The sequence below is a fragment of the Chaetura pelagica genome, unplaced genomic scaffold (genome assembly GCF_000747805.2).
Source record: "Chaetura pelagica isolate M959 unplaced genomic scaffold, ChaPel_1.0 scaffold222, whole genome shotgun sequence".
Taxonomy (NCBI): Eukaryota; Metazoa; Chordata; class Aves; order Apodiformes; family Apodidae; genus Chaetura; species Chaetura pelagica.
The window spans coordinates 6,478,876-6,495,164 of record NW_009952711.1 but is presented as its reverse complement, the minus strand read 5'-3'; the positions used below and the strand labels follow the sequence as shown (position 1 = coordinate 6,495,164).

The window sequence follows — 16,289 nt, the reverse complement described above, 5'->3', positions numbered from 1 at the left end:
TTTATTTCAAATCCCTCCTGTAAAGAGCAAGGTTTACTTCAGAGGTCCATTTTTAGTTACCATTAACACATAGGAAAGGTTCCCAAGGAACATACAGAGTATTCATTGTTTTGTACCATGGTCATTGTTAAGTTAAGCAGAGAATTAAAGCTCCAGAAGTCTCCACAGACAAGAGCAGCAGCTGGCATTACTCTTCCTGAATTACCCTGATACCCTCTATTCCCAGAGGTAGGATGCACCAGTCTCTGATTTTATGGTGTTTTGTAGAGCACCCTTCTTCTCCTCAGAAGGACATGACACATCATTCAAACAGACTCAAGTACAACCAGATCATGTCATTCCCCTCTCTGTTTGGAAATGCTTATGTTTCAAAATGGTTTAGTTACTGAAAAGGTTACAGAAAACTCTATTTCCTGAGAAAGCTAAAATACATTAACTTATAAGTCCATTTTAAAAGCAGCAAAGAAAAGCAGGTGGAGGCAAGGCTGCCAGCAGCTTTTCACCTTTATTTTCATGCTTTAGGGGAACAGAAGTACATGATGTTTTCACAATTTTAGCTTAAGTGTCCTTTGTCACCCACTATAACAGAACTGCCACAGGGATAGAATTCTATTAATGTTATTTATGATTACCATGCATGAAATATCTCTCCACTTGGAAAAAAGTATCCAGAAGTCTTTTTTGTCTTCATTCCTTAGTAGCAGAGCACTTAGCAAACATGGCAAGACAGACTTGAGAGATTCATACGAGAAGGGAATACATGGCATTAAAACCTCAACCAAATGCACAATTACTTGCATATGCAAATTGCAAAGTGTGTAAAACTAGCTTTTGCATGTACACATTTGCCTAGTTCAGGCTTGTACTCCACAGACTCCAGGGCTTACAGCCCATTTTGAGGGATCTGCATGAGGTAAATAAGTGAAGTCAGCCCAGTGCCACAGAACTTAGCTCATTGCACAGGACTCCTCATCTATACTGACTCTTTCTTCCCTCTTTTTAAAGGGATGCACTTAAACAGCTTCTTTGGGTGGCATGGACAGTCAGAACCCTGTTCCCACCACACACCCACCTCTGCCCATGGCATGTGTGGCCAGTGTGGTGCTCCTGACCCACTCCATGTACCACATCCACACATCTCTGAGAAGGTGCCACAACCAGCACAAGTCCTGCGGCTCCATCCTCCAGAGAGAAGCAGGGAAAGGGCTCTTCCCAAACAGCCTGCCCCTGTCCTGGGAGCACCCGACCAGGAGGGGACCACAGGCCCCAGAAGAGCAGGGTGCTGCCAGAACAATTCATCTGGCCACTGCCTGCCCTCAGGCAGAAGAAAAGCCAAAGGGTAGAATCACCTTGGAGGACACCATATGGCACGTTGAATCATCTGGCACGAGTTAAAATGGTCATTCATCTGATGGATGGCAGAAAGTGACTAAAAAAGGGTGCATGAAAGATTAAAGGAATGGTAAATAACAGAGAGGAAAAGACACCCAGGTAGTGATGAGTCACCTACAAAATGAGGCACTCGCAACTAGTTTTTTCAGCTGAAAGTCTGGTGAACAATAGGCAAGTCATACTTAGGGATGGGGAAATGGGATTTGGAAAGACTTTGAAAAGGCCTTGGGCATGACAGCTGACAAAAAAACCCACAGCTGCAGCATTATCTTGCTGCTAACACAGGCATCGTGCTCATGTCTGCATGTCCAAAGGCCCCAGTTACCTTAGGAAAGCCCTAGCAGGAAGGATCACTATTGAAGTATTTTTCCAACCCTGACGTACAAGTTCCAAAAATCTATAGTGTCCAGCAGGAGTGATATTAATTTAAACAAGAATTGTCTCATGCTTAGCAGACTAAACAGAAGGGGAAATAATCCTTAAGAAAATGTACAAAAGGAATTCTGTGTAGCTCAACGATGTAAAAACACCTATGGTTTTAAAGAGAAAAAAATAAAGAGCTTGCTCAAGATCTTCACATGCTTATGCAGACAGAATCTATCTCAAACACTTTCTTACTGTAACAGAAAGGAGCACAGTAAGATGTGATACCTGAAAACTTACTAGGGAATTTTAAGTGACAAGTAAAAGTAAAACAGACATACCCTGTAATTAACATTAGCAGCCTACTATGTGAAGCAATAGACCTTCTATTACTTGGCTTTCTTGCTGAGAAAGAATCCATATTTGATCAAAAGCTTCTGGACTTGACACAAATTAAATAATCAGCGAACTCCCAGATAAATGCTACAGCCTGAGTGCTTCTACTGAACTGGTTAGATTCAGGTAAAAAGCTCACCCCCTTTTTGCATTAAAAATACCTGATACCAAAGCTTACTTATATTGTATACTTAAAATGCTCAGTCTTTACAGATCTATATCACAAATTGACATTACAAGCAAGCCAGAGACAGCCTAAGCATGTTCAAATGCAAGATCTAGTAAACAGGCAAGACTTAGTGAATAAAGCAAGGTAAACAAATCTGGAATGATCATTACTCAAGATTCGGGTTACATACACAATGTTACTTTACGTAAATAGGTAAAACTTTGAAGTTCAATTTGCAAACACTGCCTCTGTTCCTATACCAGCCCTATAATTTCAGAAGCAACTGGATTCTTGCCTCAAGGATGGAAGAGGAGACCCAACTAGCTAGAGACACACATTTGTATTGGCTGCAGTTACAAAAACACAATGTTGATTCAAAATAAAAACTGCATCTCTTTAATGGATGATAAACAGCAAGTATTGAACTAGAAAATGCTACTGTTCTCATGATAGCACTATAAAGACAGAGCCAACACTTTACATTGTCAGTAATGTAACAAAACCATGTCTTTTATCTGGACTTTGCTGTGTTTTGTTTTATTTTTTTTAAATAACATTTTAAAGCATGAATAGCAACAGATTTTGAGAAATACATTTTCCTACAAAGTTCATGCGGGGCATTAACTTTTTTTCTAGCTCCACTGGATTCCTCTAATTTTAGCAACTTCTAAGAGTTTTCAGAAAGGAAAAAACCCTATAAATATTGAGAAGCCTAGTAATTGTTCCTGTACAACAGACAAAGATGATGCAAGTTGATGTAATTGAGGACAAGGGTGGAAAGACATTTATAGAAACAGCAAACTCACTGTTCAGTTAAAAAAGTCTTTCTGTGTGTGCTGGAACTGTTTGCTTTTGTGTATGAATCAGCCCTGTTTAAGACACACATCATATACTGTGCATAGGATAACCTCAATCCTATAATCTGACTATACAAATACATGTATTATTCTGCTTCATCTCTAGCAAAAGAACACGCAAGTATATGGCACAGATTATGCATCCCAACATTGTCTGGGTTGGGTTTTTTGCCTTTAAAATAGCCAAGCTGACACAAGTACACAGGAATTAAAGTAACAAGGCACTACAGCTCTTTAATTAACACATTGAATCTCAATTTTATTGACCAGGTGGTCACAAGAGATAGCAGCAGATGTCAGACTACTGAGGGAACAACAGAAAAACACAAATCTAGACTGAAGCTACTACACATAAAGCAAAACACACAATACTGGAGAACTGACACCTGGAGGCACACCATTTTGCCTTTGTCTCCTGCACATGCCAACCTCAACAAAGACTGATTTCTACATCTTTTGGAAAAGCCCATTTAACCAAAGATGTCATAAACAATCCCTTCAAATCCTTTTCCTCCCCTGTTTACTACACACATGTGCACAATCACTGGAGCACTGGAATAAAGAATAAGAATTCAGTCTCTCCAAAAATATTAAATTGGCTCACATCCTAAAATATCTATGGAAGTTGGGTATGTGGTACTAGTGACCCACAAATCCACTTAACTGTAACACAAGGACTCTCCTAAAACTTCAGTTAATCCAGTTGTGCCCAGCTGACTCCTTTCCCAACTACATCGTGCATGTGTGGACCAACTCCCTTCCCCTTCCTACTGCAGCATTTTCTGTAATAATTACAGAAAATGTTTTCCTGAAATATGTGTAATAGCATTGAATCTATTTTCTAGGCTGAGACAGGAAAAAAAGTCATTTGGTATAATGCAACTTGTCATGCTCCAGGGCTCACCAGAAGATCCATCTGCAAACCACTGCCCTGTCCTGCCCAGGGATAGCAAGGCAGTGAATGGCACCAGCAGAGTTCACCCAGCCCTGTGCTCTCCTCCCATCACGACCAGGCAGTGCTACAACTGTCGTCTCTCTCAGTCCACACTTGATTCATTGTCCTAGCACCTTTCATTCTGCACTGGACACCACAAATACCTAGCAAGCTTGTCCTCTTCTCAGGAGAAGAGCTCATTTTGGTGAGGTACCTTTCTTCAAAGAAAGACATATCTGTTCAAGTATCCACTAGCCCTGATCTCCACAGATGTGGAGGGCTACTTTCTTAGAGAATCCAACTATTAATTACCCTTAAATATGCTCTACAGCAGTCCAGAACTTGCCTGGAAAATCTTTAGGCATCCATAATGGATTCTGAAGGCCAACGACTTAAAGTATCCAGATTTCTATTTAACTTCTTTGAAGCAGAACATGAAACAAAATACAGAGTGCACACTGTGTAGGCTGTTCAGATTCCCAGGTAATGCAAGCCCTGCTCCTGCCCTACCCCAGCTGTTCAGTGGGCACCATGGCACAATTGCCCCCTTCTGCTCTACTCTCTGTGTCCTTCATGTGTTACAACTTTTTTGAAAGACTAAAAATATTGCTTAAGTATTTGGATCTTGTTTTTTGTACTTTTAGTACAGGCAAACCATAAGATGCTTCAGTCTAAGGGTCCTGTGGCAGGAGAGTCATGCACACTGGAGAAAAAGCAGCTGCACCGTCAGTGTTCAGAACCCATCACCTTCTAGCAAAGGCATCACTCTGCATTTAAATAATTACAGCAAAAGCTCTCTAGCCCTTCCCCTAAACAGTCAGCTCTGATCAAGTTTTATTAACCCGCTATTCCAAGGAGCAGGTTAAAGGTAGTTCCATATTTTAAGAGTAAGGCTGAGATTCAAGGAACTACTGTAAAGGAAATGAAACACAATGTAAACATTTGACTAACAGCTTCTCCTCTGGAATTAGAAACACCTACGGATGCTTTGGTTAACTACTTCCACATTGTGCTTCATTTCAAAAGAAAGTAGCCCTTGAACCCCCCAAATTCACTATTCTCTGAATGAGCAGTGATGTTGTGTCTGCACATTACAAACCTGTAATTTCATCTGAAGTTGCATGCCTCAAAAGCCTTGCAATACTAAGAGTTTAAGTATAATTTAAGCTATCAAGAGTTCAAGTCATGAGATGGTTTACTTGCTTCAAAAAATAAGCTGTTAGTTAGGTTTACTTAAATTCAACTAAAAGCAATTAATTGCTTACCTTATCTTAGGAATACTCTTAGATTTAAGACATGAAAATATAGCTCAAAACCATGAAAACATGAGGAGAGCAGCACATACCTCAACTTACTATTCCCATCTCCTTACGTTTTCCAGGGTACCAAACTGAACCACTACCTGATTATCAAAGCAGTTCAGCTGTAGGAAGAAAACAGCAACATAGGGACTTTACATTAGGACTGATGCATACCTGCTATTCAAAGAAAACAGAATACAAGCTACCAAAAAAATGGCAGGATCTGCTTGGTTTTGTGTAGGTGAATAGGAAGGAATTCACCTGCTTTTGTGCTGTTTTGGTAGCTTATAATTTACAGAAAAAAAAAAAAACAAAACAAAAAACAAAGGACACCATCTTATAAGAGGGGACTATTAAAAATCAAGACATAGCTACATGGAAGCTGATGAAGTTACTCCAGAGTACCAGTCAGTGCCATCAGCTCCTCTCCAGACTGCAGCAACTCCCTGGAGTGTCTCTCACTGCCCCTCACAGCAACCAGAGCTGATCTTAAGGTAGCTTTACTATAAATAATGTTACCAAAAAGAGACTGGTCTTAAAACCAGGCTGGAAAAAACACACCTACAATTCATTTTACTAAAACTTCTTTAGTTTCAAGCAGCTTAATGACTACAAAAATAAAATCCAGTTAAATTAATGTAAAGCTTAAATTTCCTGCAGTAATCTCTGAAACTACAGCTCTTTGGGAGCGTAAAATGCAGACTGTTAAACTGATCTGGGTGTTCCCATCTTGCTTCCTGCGTTTTGGCTGACATCCTATTTTGCCATCACCACACCGCTCACTGAGTCACTTTCTTCCAACTGTAGATTTCTATTTTTACCTAAGCAACAACAGCTTAACCTGCTTCTTTTGATTTTTTTTGGCATCAAGCCAAATTCTAGGTCCAGTATTTGCATTTTGATCTGGGAATCTGGTTTGATTTTCTCTTAACTGGACTAAAGAGAAGCAATACTTAAGAACAAATTATGTAAGCTGGATTGCTTCTTGCTCCACAAGGAAATAATATTCCGAAGTAGGTCAGGCTTTATATTTCATCACCTGTATTTAGTAGAAGGAAAGCAATACCTGAAAATGTGAAGTTTGAGGCTCATATCAAACCTCAGTTCACCAAAAGTTGCAAGTGAACTTGTATATTCTAAAATACAATTGTTCCACTGTGTCCTGACATGTAAGTAATTGCTAAAATGTCAGTGTCAGGCAGCAAGCATTTCAATGCTGCAACGTTTAGCATTTTAAATACAAGCCAGTTGGAGGAACAGAATATGTGCTTTCTTGTAATCCCTACATTCACTAGTCTACAGAACAGGTTACAAAAGATGCTACTTGTACTAACATGCTATATCAGACAGGTACTGAAAGCAAAAAGAATTTGTCTCAGTTAATGCCCTTACTAAGCACACATCAATTTGTGTTTTCTTTTATATTACGATTTCACATGTTGTTAAATGTGACTATACAAAGAAAATCTCTGCAGTTATACTCTAATGGAACAAACATGCCTATCAGGAACTGTAATTTGAGTTTTCCATTCATTCTTCTCTAGCTTTTTACATTTTCCCTTTGGTTAGCTGATGCTCTGCCCAAATTAGATTGTTAGAACAAACTGTACATCTCAATACAAAAAGAACAAGAAGAACCCAACCAACAACCTTAAAAACCTGACAAAGCAACAATTTTTAATTCTGACTCAAAAGTCATTTTTCCACTTATTTCCATTAGGTCATAAAATACAACAATAATGAGAAAACATATCTTTGAACATAAGTATGTGGCACAAAGTATAGAATAGACAATCAGCTCTAAGTGGAAGGGAATAAAGGGTTTATATCAAGCCTTCACTCTCACCATCAATACTGTGATTTACCAGCCTTGTAAATATGTTGGAGACAAATTTTGCAGAATTGTACTGAAAATAGGTTACTAAAATGCTCCTGTTTTAAATCCCATCCCAGTTCCCAGAAGAAAGCAAGGGCAACATGGAGATCAGACATAGCTTCTCTGTCACTGCCACTATAATGTGAAACTGCATCCAACATGCTCAGCTGGGGAGCTGAAGGAGCCATGTGTCTCCACAGAAAACAGAGCATATTTAAGCTTACAGAATATGTGACAATTTCTTCCTAAGGTGTTTTCTGGAAAAACAATTAAGCACTTTTATATTAAAAACACAGATTTTCCAGTAAGAGATTTCTAGATATATATTCAGTTGTGGGTTTTTTTCATGCTTCCTTCACTGATGATGATGCTGATGAGTGCTTCATCTTTCAAAGCTTCCCCAGCCAAGGGAACTGTTTGGAGATGAAGATGATGATGGCTGATGACCATCTTCACTATATTGTTAGTCATAAATTCAGGACCCAGCCTAGCAGCAAGTGCATGGCATGAACAGACTCAAGGCTTTCATAACTCCCTCAGCTTTGTTAGCCATAAATATCACAGTGCAATGACTCCATAGCCACTGTTGCCTTCTTCTCAAAGACAGCCCAACATGAATTAACAATGAAAAAGCACACGTACTTGGCTAAGCCTCATCTCTTTCTGAAGACACATCATCCATATGAGAGTTGCAGCAATTGAGTACTGGGAGGTCTAGCTCCATTTGGAAGCCAAGGCATCCCTCCCATTAAACAGGTTAATGGCAGCTCTGCATTAAATTCCAGCTGTGACAACATTTTTATAATACATAAATAAAAATGCATGCCAGAAATTTTATTTGAGGCCTTAAACACAATACAATTCAGGACAACAGACATAAGTTTCCTCTTTAATTTGTTTAACAACCTAGCTTGACAAAGATTCAACTATTTCCAGACTTCTGCAATATTTTATACAGAGGTTGATTTAAAGATGGAAAACAGTAATTTGTGTTAATAAATCACTCTCAGATGTTACTGTAAAACAACATGGGACTGTTTAAAAATCCTACAGTAGGTATTTCAATGCTTGAGAGCTGCCAAAGAGAGCAGTGCTCTACTTAAAACATGGCATATTTGCATCTCGAGCTGAACAGATTTTTGCTAGAGTGTTACTCAGTTTATTCCTTTGTAGCTTATCACCCTCATGATATACACGAGTATCTTTGGGAACAGCATTCTAAGTGATGTAGGGTTACACTTGCCAAAACCACTGTTTTTAAAAAAAATTCCCCACTAAAATTCCCCCCTAAAATTTAATCTCTTTGGGGTATTTCATGCTTTATTTCATCATCTTAAGTATCTATTGTGCTTAGAAACTTTGACAATATACCCTTGAGTGTTCTCATAATCAGACCTTTTGAAAACAAACCAGAATGAATTTAAATACTACTATGTAAAAGCACTGACTCATTTTGGGTGGAATCACCAGGGATGCTCAGCTGTTGGAGTCAGGGAAACCCCCTGAAAAAAGTACCTTGTTGACTTACAGGAAGACACATTAAGGAAACCCTTCCCTAAGCACTCAGCCTTCAACAAAATATTGTTTTCAAAGGAAGAAAAATGTTGTAAGCACTAAAGCACTCAGCCTTCCACACAATCTGAAACTTTAAACAACCAGCAGCCAAACACTCATCTTCACACCACAGTCAGGTGCCAACAAGCCCAACCGATGTTTTTTGATAGTCAGGATCTTCAGACTCTGAAGTCAGGAACTTCTTAATTGAATAAGCTAATTTAAACTTGCACAAATCAGACATCCCTGGTAATTCCTCCCTGCTTTTAATCTCCTGAAAAGCATCATTTTTCAATTTACAGAAAGATACAAGATGACTACTGAGGAACCTCTTGAATGTTGGAAACCTCCTCAAAGCTACCCAGCAGTATCTATTTTTAATAGATATTGCAATTTCTCAGGTCCACTGTGATAACAAAAAAAAACAACACCCAAACAACAGTAAACCAGAAAATGCTGTGGGATGGGGGTTTGCAGAAGCCCAGATGTACTGGAGAAAAAAAAAACAACAAACCACAAACAATAAAACATCAATGACCTGGTCCACTTTTTGGCAAAAGTAGTCTACTCCATTAACAGACTATTAAAAAACCTGAGCCCTCCCATGCACATGATTACTATGTCATTTCTTCAGGGACAAGAATTTTTATCATAATCTAGATGTGTCACATATTTATAACGTTTTGGTTTCATTACTAGCCTTACAAATTTAGTAGGAGTGCCAAAGAGGTGCTGTCAGCAACTCACCAGCACAGTGATAAGCCCCACACCCACCCAAAAAGCAACCTCTCTCCCTCAAGGGTGCAAAACAATTTCAAATATTCTGTTGTTTTAGAGGAACCAATAAAAACTATGTTATGAATTTTAAAAAAAGCCCTCAGAATGCCCGTGCTGTTACCCAGGTGGGCTAATATGCCTGTTTCAGTTCACCTGAGATCCAGATAGGTGAAAATTAATTTGCTTTATTTTTAAATACTAGAGAAGATGACAGTCTGTTCAGTTTTCTATGAGGCTGAAAAGACCTCATGGGCCAGGAATTAAAAATCTGCAACTGCCTGGGTAGTAATGAACCTATATTTCAACCCAAATAGAATAGCCAGAATAGTCTTTTTACATGTCTAGACCTATTATCACCTGTGCAGGTGATGAACAGCTTGATGGATGCAGGTTTTGTTCCTCTTTGTTTGCACATGTTTTTTTGGGATCTACCTTAGTGACATTTAGCTTGTTATGGTTCAGATTTAAGATTTTAAAAAACAGACTAATGAAACTCTGGAGCATTCAGACTTTGTTAGGTTTTTTTCTCCACACATACACACATCTTGGAAAGTACCTTTTTAAAAACTGGGACTGCTTGAACACTGAAGTTTCAAATAACATACTTGTTTGCTTACAAAATTTAAGTGTCTGCTTTCCCTCTCCCCTTCATTCAACCATCCTGCCAGGCTTGCACTGCAGCTTTGAAGTCTACCAGAAACATCCAGTCACTGGGCACCTTGTGGAACAAAACAAGTTGATGACAATCCTAGATCCAAGACCCTTGTTCAAAGTGCCAAAATTAACACTACTAGAGCAAGAATAATAGCAGTGTGTTCATAACAGATCTGTTCAAAACAATTCTCCCTTCTCAAGGGAGAAAGTGAGTTCATGGATGACTGCGCCGCTGCTGGCAGGGAGCGAGGACAGGCTCGGTGAAGGCCAGCAAGCAAAAGTCTCCCTCCACAGCACTGACCTCAAGTCACCTATTATCCCTGGCCTCTGCTCCAAGTTTATTGGTTGCACGTGTGTTTTGTAACACCCTGTACTGTGTATTCTTAGAACATACTTTCCAGAGAACCGAAGGGACAGGGTTCACTACTTCCAACACAATCTCACCAGCAGCAGCATCGTGCTCCTCGAGATAAACTAGCAGCTTACAGAACAGCAAAGGATCCAGCTTCTACATTTGCATGCTCTAAAATCAGGTGATCTGTGAGCCAAGAGACAGGGCAATAAATTATTAGGAAAAGCAAAACATTGCACTAAAAATAGTGCACATGAGAAGTGTATGAAGAACAACGGGTTTTATCCAGCCAAAGCTCAAGGCCCTTCACAGCCTCTCCTGTATTCTGTGCAAAAACAACTGACATTAGCAAAGACAGATAAACTAATAAAACCTAACTTTAGCTCCTCCTTGATAACTTACAAAAAGTACAGAGCAGGGGGGAAAAATTGCAGAATTTGGGACCAGCAGACAAGGTATTAATAACTAAAGTAAATATTCAATGAAACTTAAATCAGATTATGCCAAAATTACTTTCTTTTAGGGAAAAATGCTCCAAGCTGCCTTAAAAAATACCAAAAAGTCACTATCTGCCACACATCAGCTACTAGTGTAGTACAGGCAACATTAAGAATTTACCCACGTCAGGCTTAATAAATACAATAAATTATTATGGACGCTGAGGTTGAGCATCAGACCAAAAGAAAGCCCCCACAAACATTACAGAATCCAAGTGCCTAAAAGATGTACTTGTTTTCTCAACCTTTTCAGTTACCAAAAAGATTATACTCAGATGCTCTTTTAAATCAATAAAGAAAACAAGTTTAATTACTATCAAATGACCACAACACATACTTTCGTTGGAGGAAGAGCATCTTTTTTTAAGACATAACAAAGAAGTGTGGAAGGGTATAGTAAAAAATACTAAGTTTACATATGACTGCATTGACTGTTACTGTAAACAGCTGGGTTTTGCAATCACTTATCTCCAAGAACTAATAAAAAACATTTGAGAGATTTTTAGGACAGAACATTTTATTCTTACCATCTGAATTAGTGGCTGATCTTGACGAGACCATAATCTGGCACGTGAATCTGCACAACAAGCAACCTGCCCTCTTTATCCCCAGAAACACACGTACGTTTGATTCACTCCACCCTTACTGCTGGGTTGGATCCCTAGGAAATAACATTTAGAGAATTGCTTTCAGGGCGAGTTGGTTTTACTCTTGACAACTATGGAAAAACATGGTCTGAAATACTAAGATTTTCCTCAGAGATACATTCTTCACAGTCCAAACTGTGATGAGGCTGGAAACACGCCCTGCAGTGGGAACGTCAGGGTCGGGCACAGCCCACACAGATGCCATCAAGCTTTCAGCTAGCAGATGGCAGTGCCTTATCTGCCTGCTCAGGGAGGTGCCAGCAGTGCACGCAGGATTTCTCACAGAATTCATCACCAAAAACGAATGTGAAAAAGACATAGTATTATAGTAAGATTATGCCTCACCAGCACCCAACCTTATGAGGAAGGCATGTCTGATTGGTGTCTAACAGGAAACCATATTTTCCTGTTATCTTTTTTGCTTCTCAAAACCTCATCTTTTATGTCAAGCAAAATACTTTTTAAAAAAACAAACCAACAACTCTCAAGCTCTTCCATGGCTTACCACCATTCCTGTTGTCTCCCACTTACTATTGCAGTAAACTTCCAATTAGCCTCTGATTAATCACTTGTACTTCCTCCCCCATGTTGTCCTGCAGTCTGGAAGAACACACTTGATGCAAAACAACTCTGCTTTCCAGCTTCTCTGTTACAGTGACAAAGGCTTGTTAGCATGTAGCTGGGAGCATAAGTTCATCTGGCCCATCAGTGTTGTCCCTTTGTTTTCTTACAGCCCTCTGTTAGAAGTCATCAATTTCATATTTGATACTTGCATAAGGTCTGAGGTGAGGATGGTCTTTTGTTCCATGTTTATGTAACAGTCAGCAAAATGTGATACCTGAACGTATCACAGATAGCAAACAATCTTCAGGTAAGACCTCCAGGAATTTGCTTCCCTTCTCTTTAAAAATAATGGTATGACTGAGTTCTGGACCTGAAGACTGAAGAATACCTTGATCCATCCAGACAAACAGAGCAATATGATACACACTGGAAATACACTTTGAGACTACAGTGGCTTAGCACACATCTACAAGACAGACTTCATTCTGTAAAGAAGCTCCTGCCACAGTGTAAGACCCACAGGCTTAGATGTACCTCGCAAAAACAGCAAGAGATGAAGAAACTGTTTTAAATTGCATTGAGAAGAACACGCTTTATGAGAAGTGACCTGTGTTCAGTAACGTACAGAGGTCTCGTTCGCAGTTTCTCCCAGGGGACCAGATCAAAACCTGCCTCAGAAGTACTGCCTGGCTGCAAGTGCAAAGCAGTTGAAAGGCCACATCCACCCCACAGGCTACTGGTTGTTCCTTGCTCCTCTCTACCATACACATAGAGCTTCCTACCTCCTTCACCCTTTGCCCCTTGCAATGCTGTTCTAGCTGCAGTAGCTAATCTTCATGTTAAGTTAAATTAAAAGGATTCAGATAGAGGTGCTCAGATGATAATCTTTTGTATTTAAACTAATGCTTTAACTGCCAGTCATTTTAAAGCATACAGTCTTTCAGACATTTTTTAGAAAGACCTTCTAGGAACTGAAATACTCAAGGCCTGCAAGAATTCATATTCACATTCTTTTAGTTCACATTTTCTCCTTCTTCAGCTGGTCTGCTTTGCCTTTTAGAATTTATTTTAATGTCGTAAAACCAACTAGTCATCTTCAGTTCCATAAACTTTGATAAAACTGGAGAGAAAAAAAGTTGTCAGTTGCCATGGCAGCAATGAGGAGTCTCTGGGTCAGGATGCAGGGAACCTCTCTTGTTCTGTCTGATAATTTGCATCAGAAGTTCAGCCATCTGTTATTAACTATTTAACAACAGTCTTGCTTGTTAGCCCTGGTGCTTGCTATTTAAGTTTGCAGGTTCTAACTCCTCACCTTCACCCCTTTTGTAAAGCTCCTAATTAATGTGAAAATTCATGTCAGGGCTCAGTTATCTTTCAGGTAGGATGATCACCATTACCTTAACTTGGTCAATATTCTGCTTTCTCACCAAGGAGAATCCATACACTTATGCAGACACCATCATCTGGAAGCAGCAGCTTTATTGTTAAAGACATCAATTTGAGAAAAATTTCATCAGAGAGTAGATGATGTAGCTAAACTGCAAGACAGGCCATATCCTTCCCACTTAAGCATATCCCACTATGTGTCATACTCCCAAATGCCACAGCATCCCTCAATCTTCTATATCCCATCTTCTCAATATTACAGAAAAAAATCCAACAGTTTTGTAATTTTGTTTCAGAGTATTAACAGCATAGACTCAACTATGCATTATAGGCAAGGAAATACTGCCTTTTCTCCTCTAAGAGAATCTATATACATTACAAAAACAAAAACTTGGTTCTCATCTGTCCAAGCTTAGAATTTTGAAGTTAAAAATATTTTACTTTATCTTGACTTCACTATCAATTCAAATCTCTGTGACCTAAAGCAAAATACTGACTCTGAATCTTATTCTAGGAGAGCAGGCCAGTCTTGTTGCTCCTCACTCATCATGCTCTCAGAAGTGGAAGGCTTCCACAACACGACTGTTTCTTTTACTGTTTCTAAAACTACTTCGCACACACAAAAATTAAAAATATTTTACTTTATCTTGACTTCACTATCAATTCAAATCTCTGTGACCTAAAGCAAAATACTGACTCTGAATCTTATTCTAGGAGAGCAGGCCAGTCTTGTTGCTCCTCACTCATCATGCTCTCAGAAGTGGAAGGCTTCCACAACACGACTGTTTCTTTTACTGTTTCTAAAACTACTTCGCACACACAAAAATACAGCACTGTTAGGGGCAAGTAAGAGGCCTTCACCAGGAAGTTTTTGTTTCACTCCTTTCACAAGGAATGACATATGCTAAGAGCATTCTGTTCATAGGCACAGCCAGTAAAGTTCAGATCCCCCAAACTTATGAAGTGGAAGAAAAATTTGAGAAGTATTGATGTGGGAGTATGGAAAGAGAGTTGCAGACCATGAGAAGACTAATTCACACATCCAAATAACACGACAGTGATTTCCAGGCTAGCCTTTCATTCAAGCAGACCAGCAGCCTTTATATACACTAGCAGCCTGGTGCAACAAGACCTGGTGGAGAGACAGCACTGGCTAGGATGTCATCTGAGATTCTACAAAGATCAGAGGTTTGGTAGATACAACCACACAGGCATAGGGTATGATAAAATGCACTGGAGACCCACGTGACACTATCAAAACAAGAACCCACTTTCATTAATTCTTGTTCCAATAGGAGCAATGCAACTAAACAGTCCAGAAGTGTCTGAAAGTTTTTGTGTTTTTTTCTTTCAGCATGTTTAGGAAAAGTTTCCATTACAGATACGCAACTTCCCATGCAAAGGTTTGGTGAATTATACCCAGGCCAGCTTCCTGACTATCAAGCCATGTCAACTTCAGAGACCTGGTTCAACTCCAAGAAGCTATGGGAACACTGATGGCAGACCTAAGCCCAAGATAAACACTCACACTGGGGAAGAACTGTTAAGCACATTTTCTGCCTACATGTGAGGCACCTACTAATGCTACTGAGCTGCCTATTTTTTTTAATTTATTTTTTTATTTCCCCAGAGTGACTGAAAAACAAGAAAATGAGAAACAAACCAAATGGTGCAAATGCACTGTTAATAATAAAGCTCTTAAAGAATATTCACAAGGAGAAGAGATAGAAACACTCAAGAATTCAAGAATTTTATTTTCATGGACAACACATTAAACATCAGATATATAGTATGCAGGTTAAGTAGGAGCTGGTACTCCTATAACTTTATTACAACATCATGTCAGTTAGAAATCACACCTACAAGATGGAAACTTATGCAGCACTCCTGCTAGAACAGAACTAGATATCAGGATACTTAAAGAGCACACAGGAAAAAAGCATTGTGTTTGTTAGGAAGTGTGCTCAGGTGAGGAATGTAGATGAAGAATCCCATTATTTTATTTGAAATAAAGGAAAAGACAAAACAAGAAGCCCAGAGCAAACTATTTTAATGACATTTGACCTCTTCTACTGCAGTTTCTTTCTGTATTCATCTTCTCTTTGTGCTTTCCTACTTCAGGTCTCAAAACTTTGATGTTACAACCTGTTCACTGTGGGGTAATTTATCTTGTGGAATTTTGTCAGAACATGTTTGACCACCCAAAATGCTCCTCCTAGCTAGTGAGGCTACCTCCAGCTTCAGCAGGTTTGTTTCACTAGCTGCAGTCCTGATTATTTAGAGGGTAGATGGAGAGAAAGGAAAAAGACTAGCAGACCAAAGGCAGAGACTGTACTTCTTCATCAGACATGCAAGGAGCTCTGATAGAACTGAGATGAAATTGATGACGGGGGAGCAGCACGAAGCTCCTTGGATAATTTTTCCAATGCTATTAACCTTCACCTACAAGGCCTGCCCTTAAGCAGTTAAACAGTAACCTGAAAAAGTAAAAGAGTTACAAAAGACACAATATATGCTTCTAATTGAAAGAATTCCGGGAGAACGGCCAGGCCCATAAAATTGTTTTTAAA

At 39.3% G+C, this 16,289-nt stretch overlaps 1 protein-coding gene across 1 annotated transcript in view; it reads right to left on the bottom strand.

Annotated features, from left to right (window-relative positions):
* Positions 1 to 15,859, bottom strand: part of FAM214A (family with sequence similarity 214, member A) — a 32,800-nt gene extending 16,941 nt beyond the window's left edge. The window contains exon 1 of the mRNA XM_009994430.1: positions 15,784 to 15,859. Coding sequence (XP_009992732.1) covers positions 15,784 to 15,814 — 31 coding nt within the window. The 5' untranslated portion in view covers positions 15,815 to 15,859. The remainder of the gene's footprint in view (positions 1 to 15,783) is intronic.
* Positions 15,860 to 16,289: the final 430 nt, after the last annotated feature.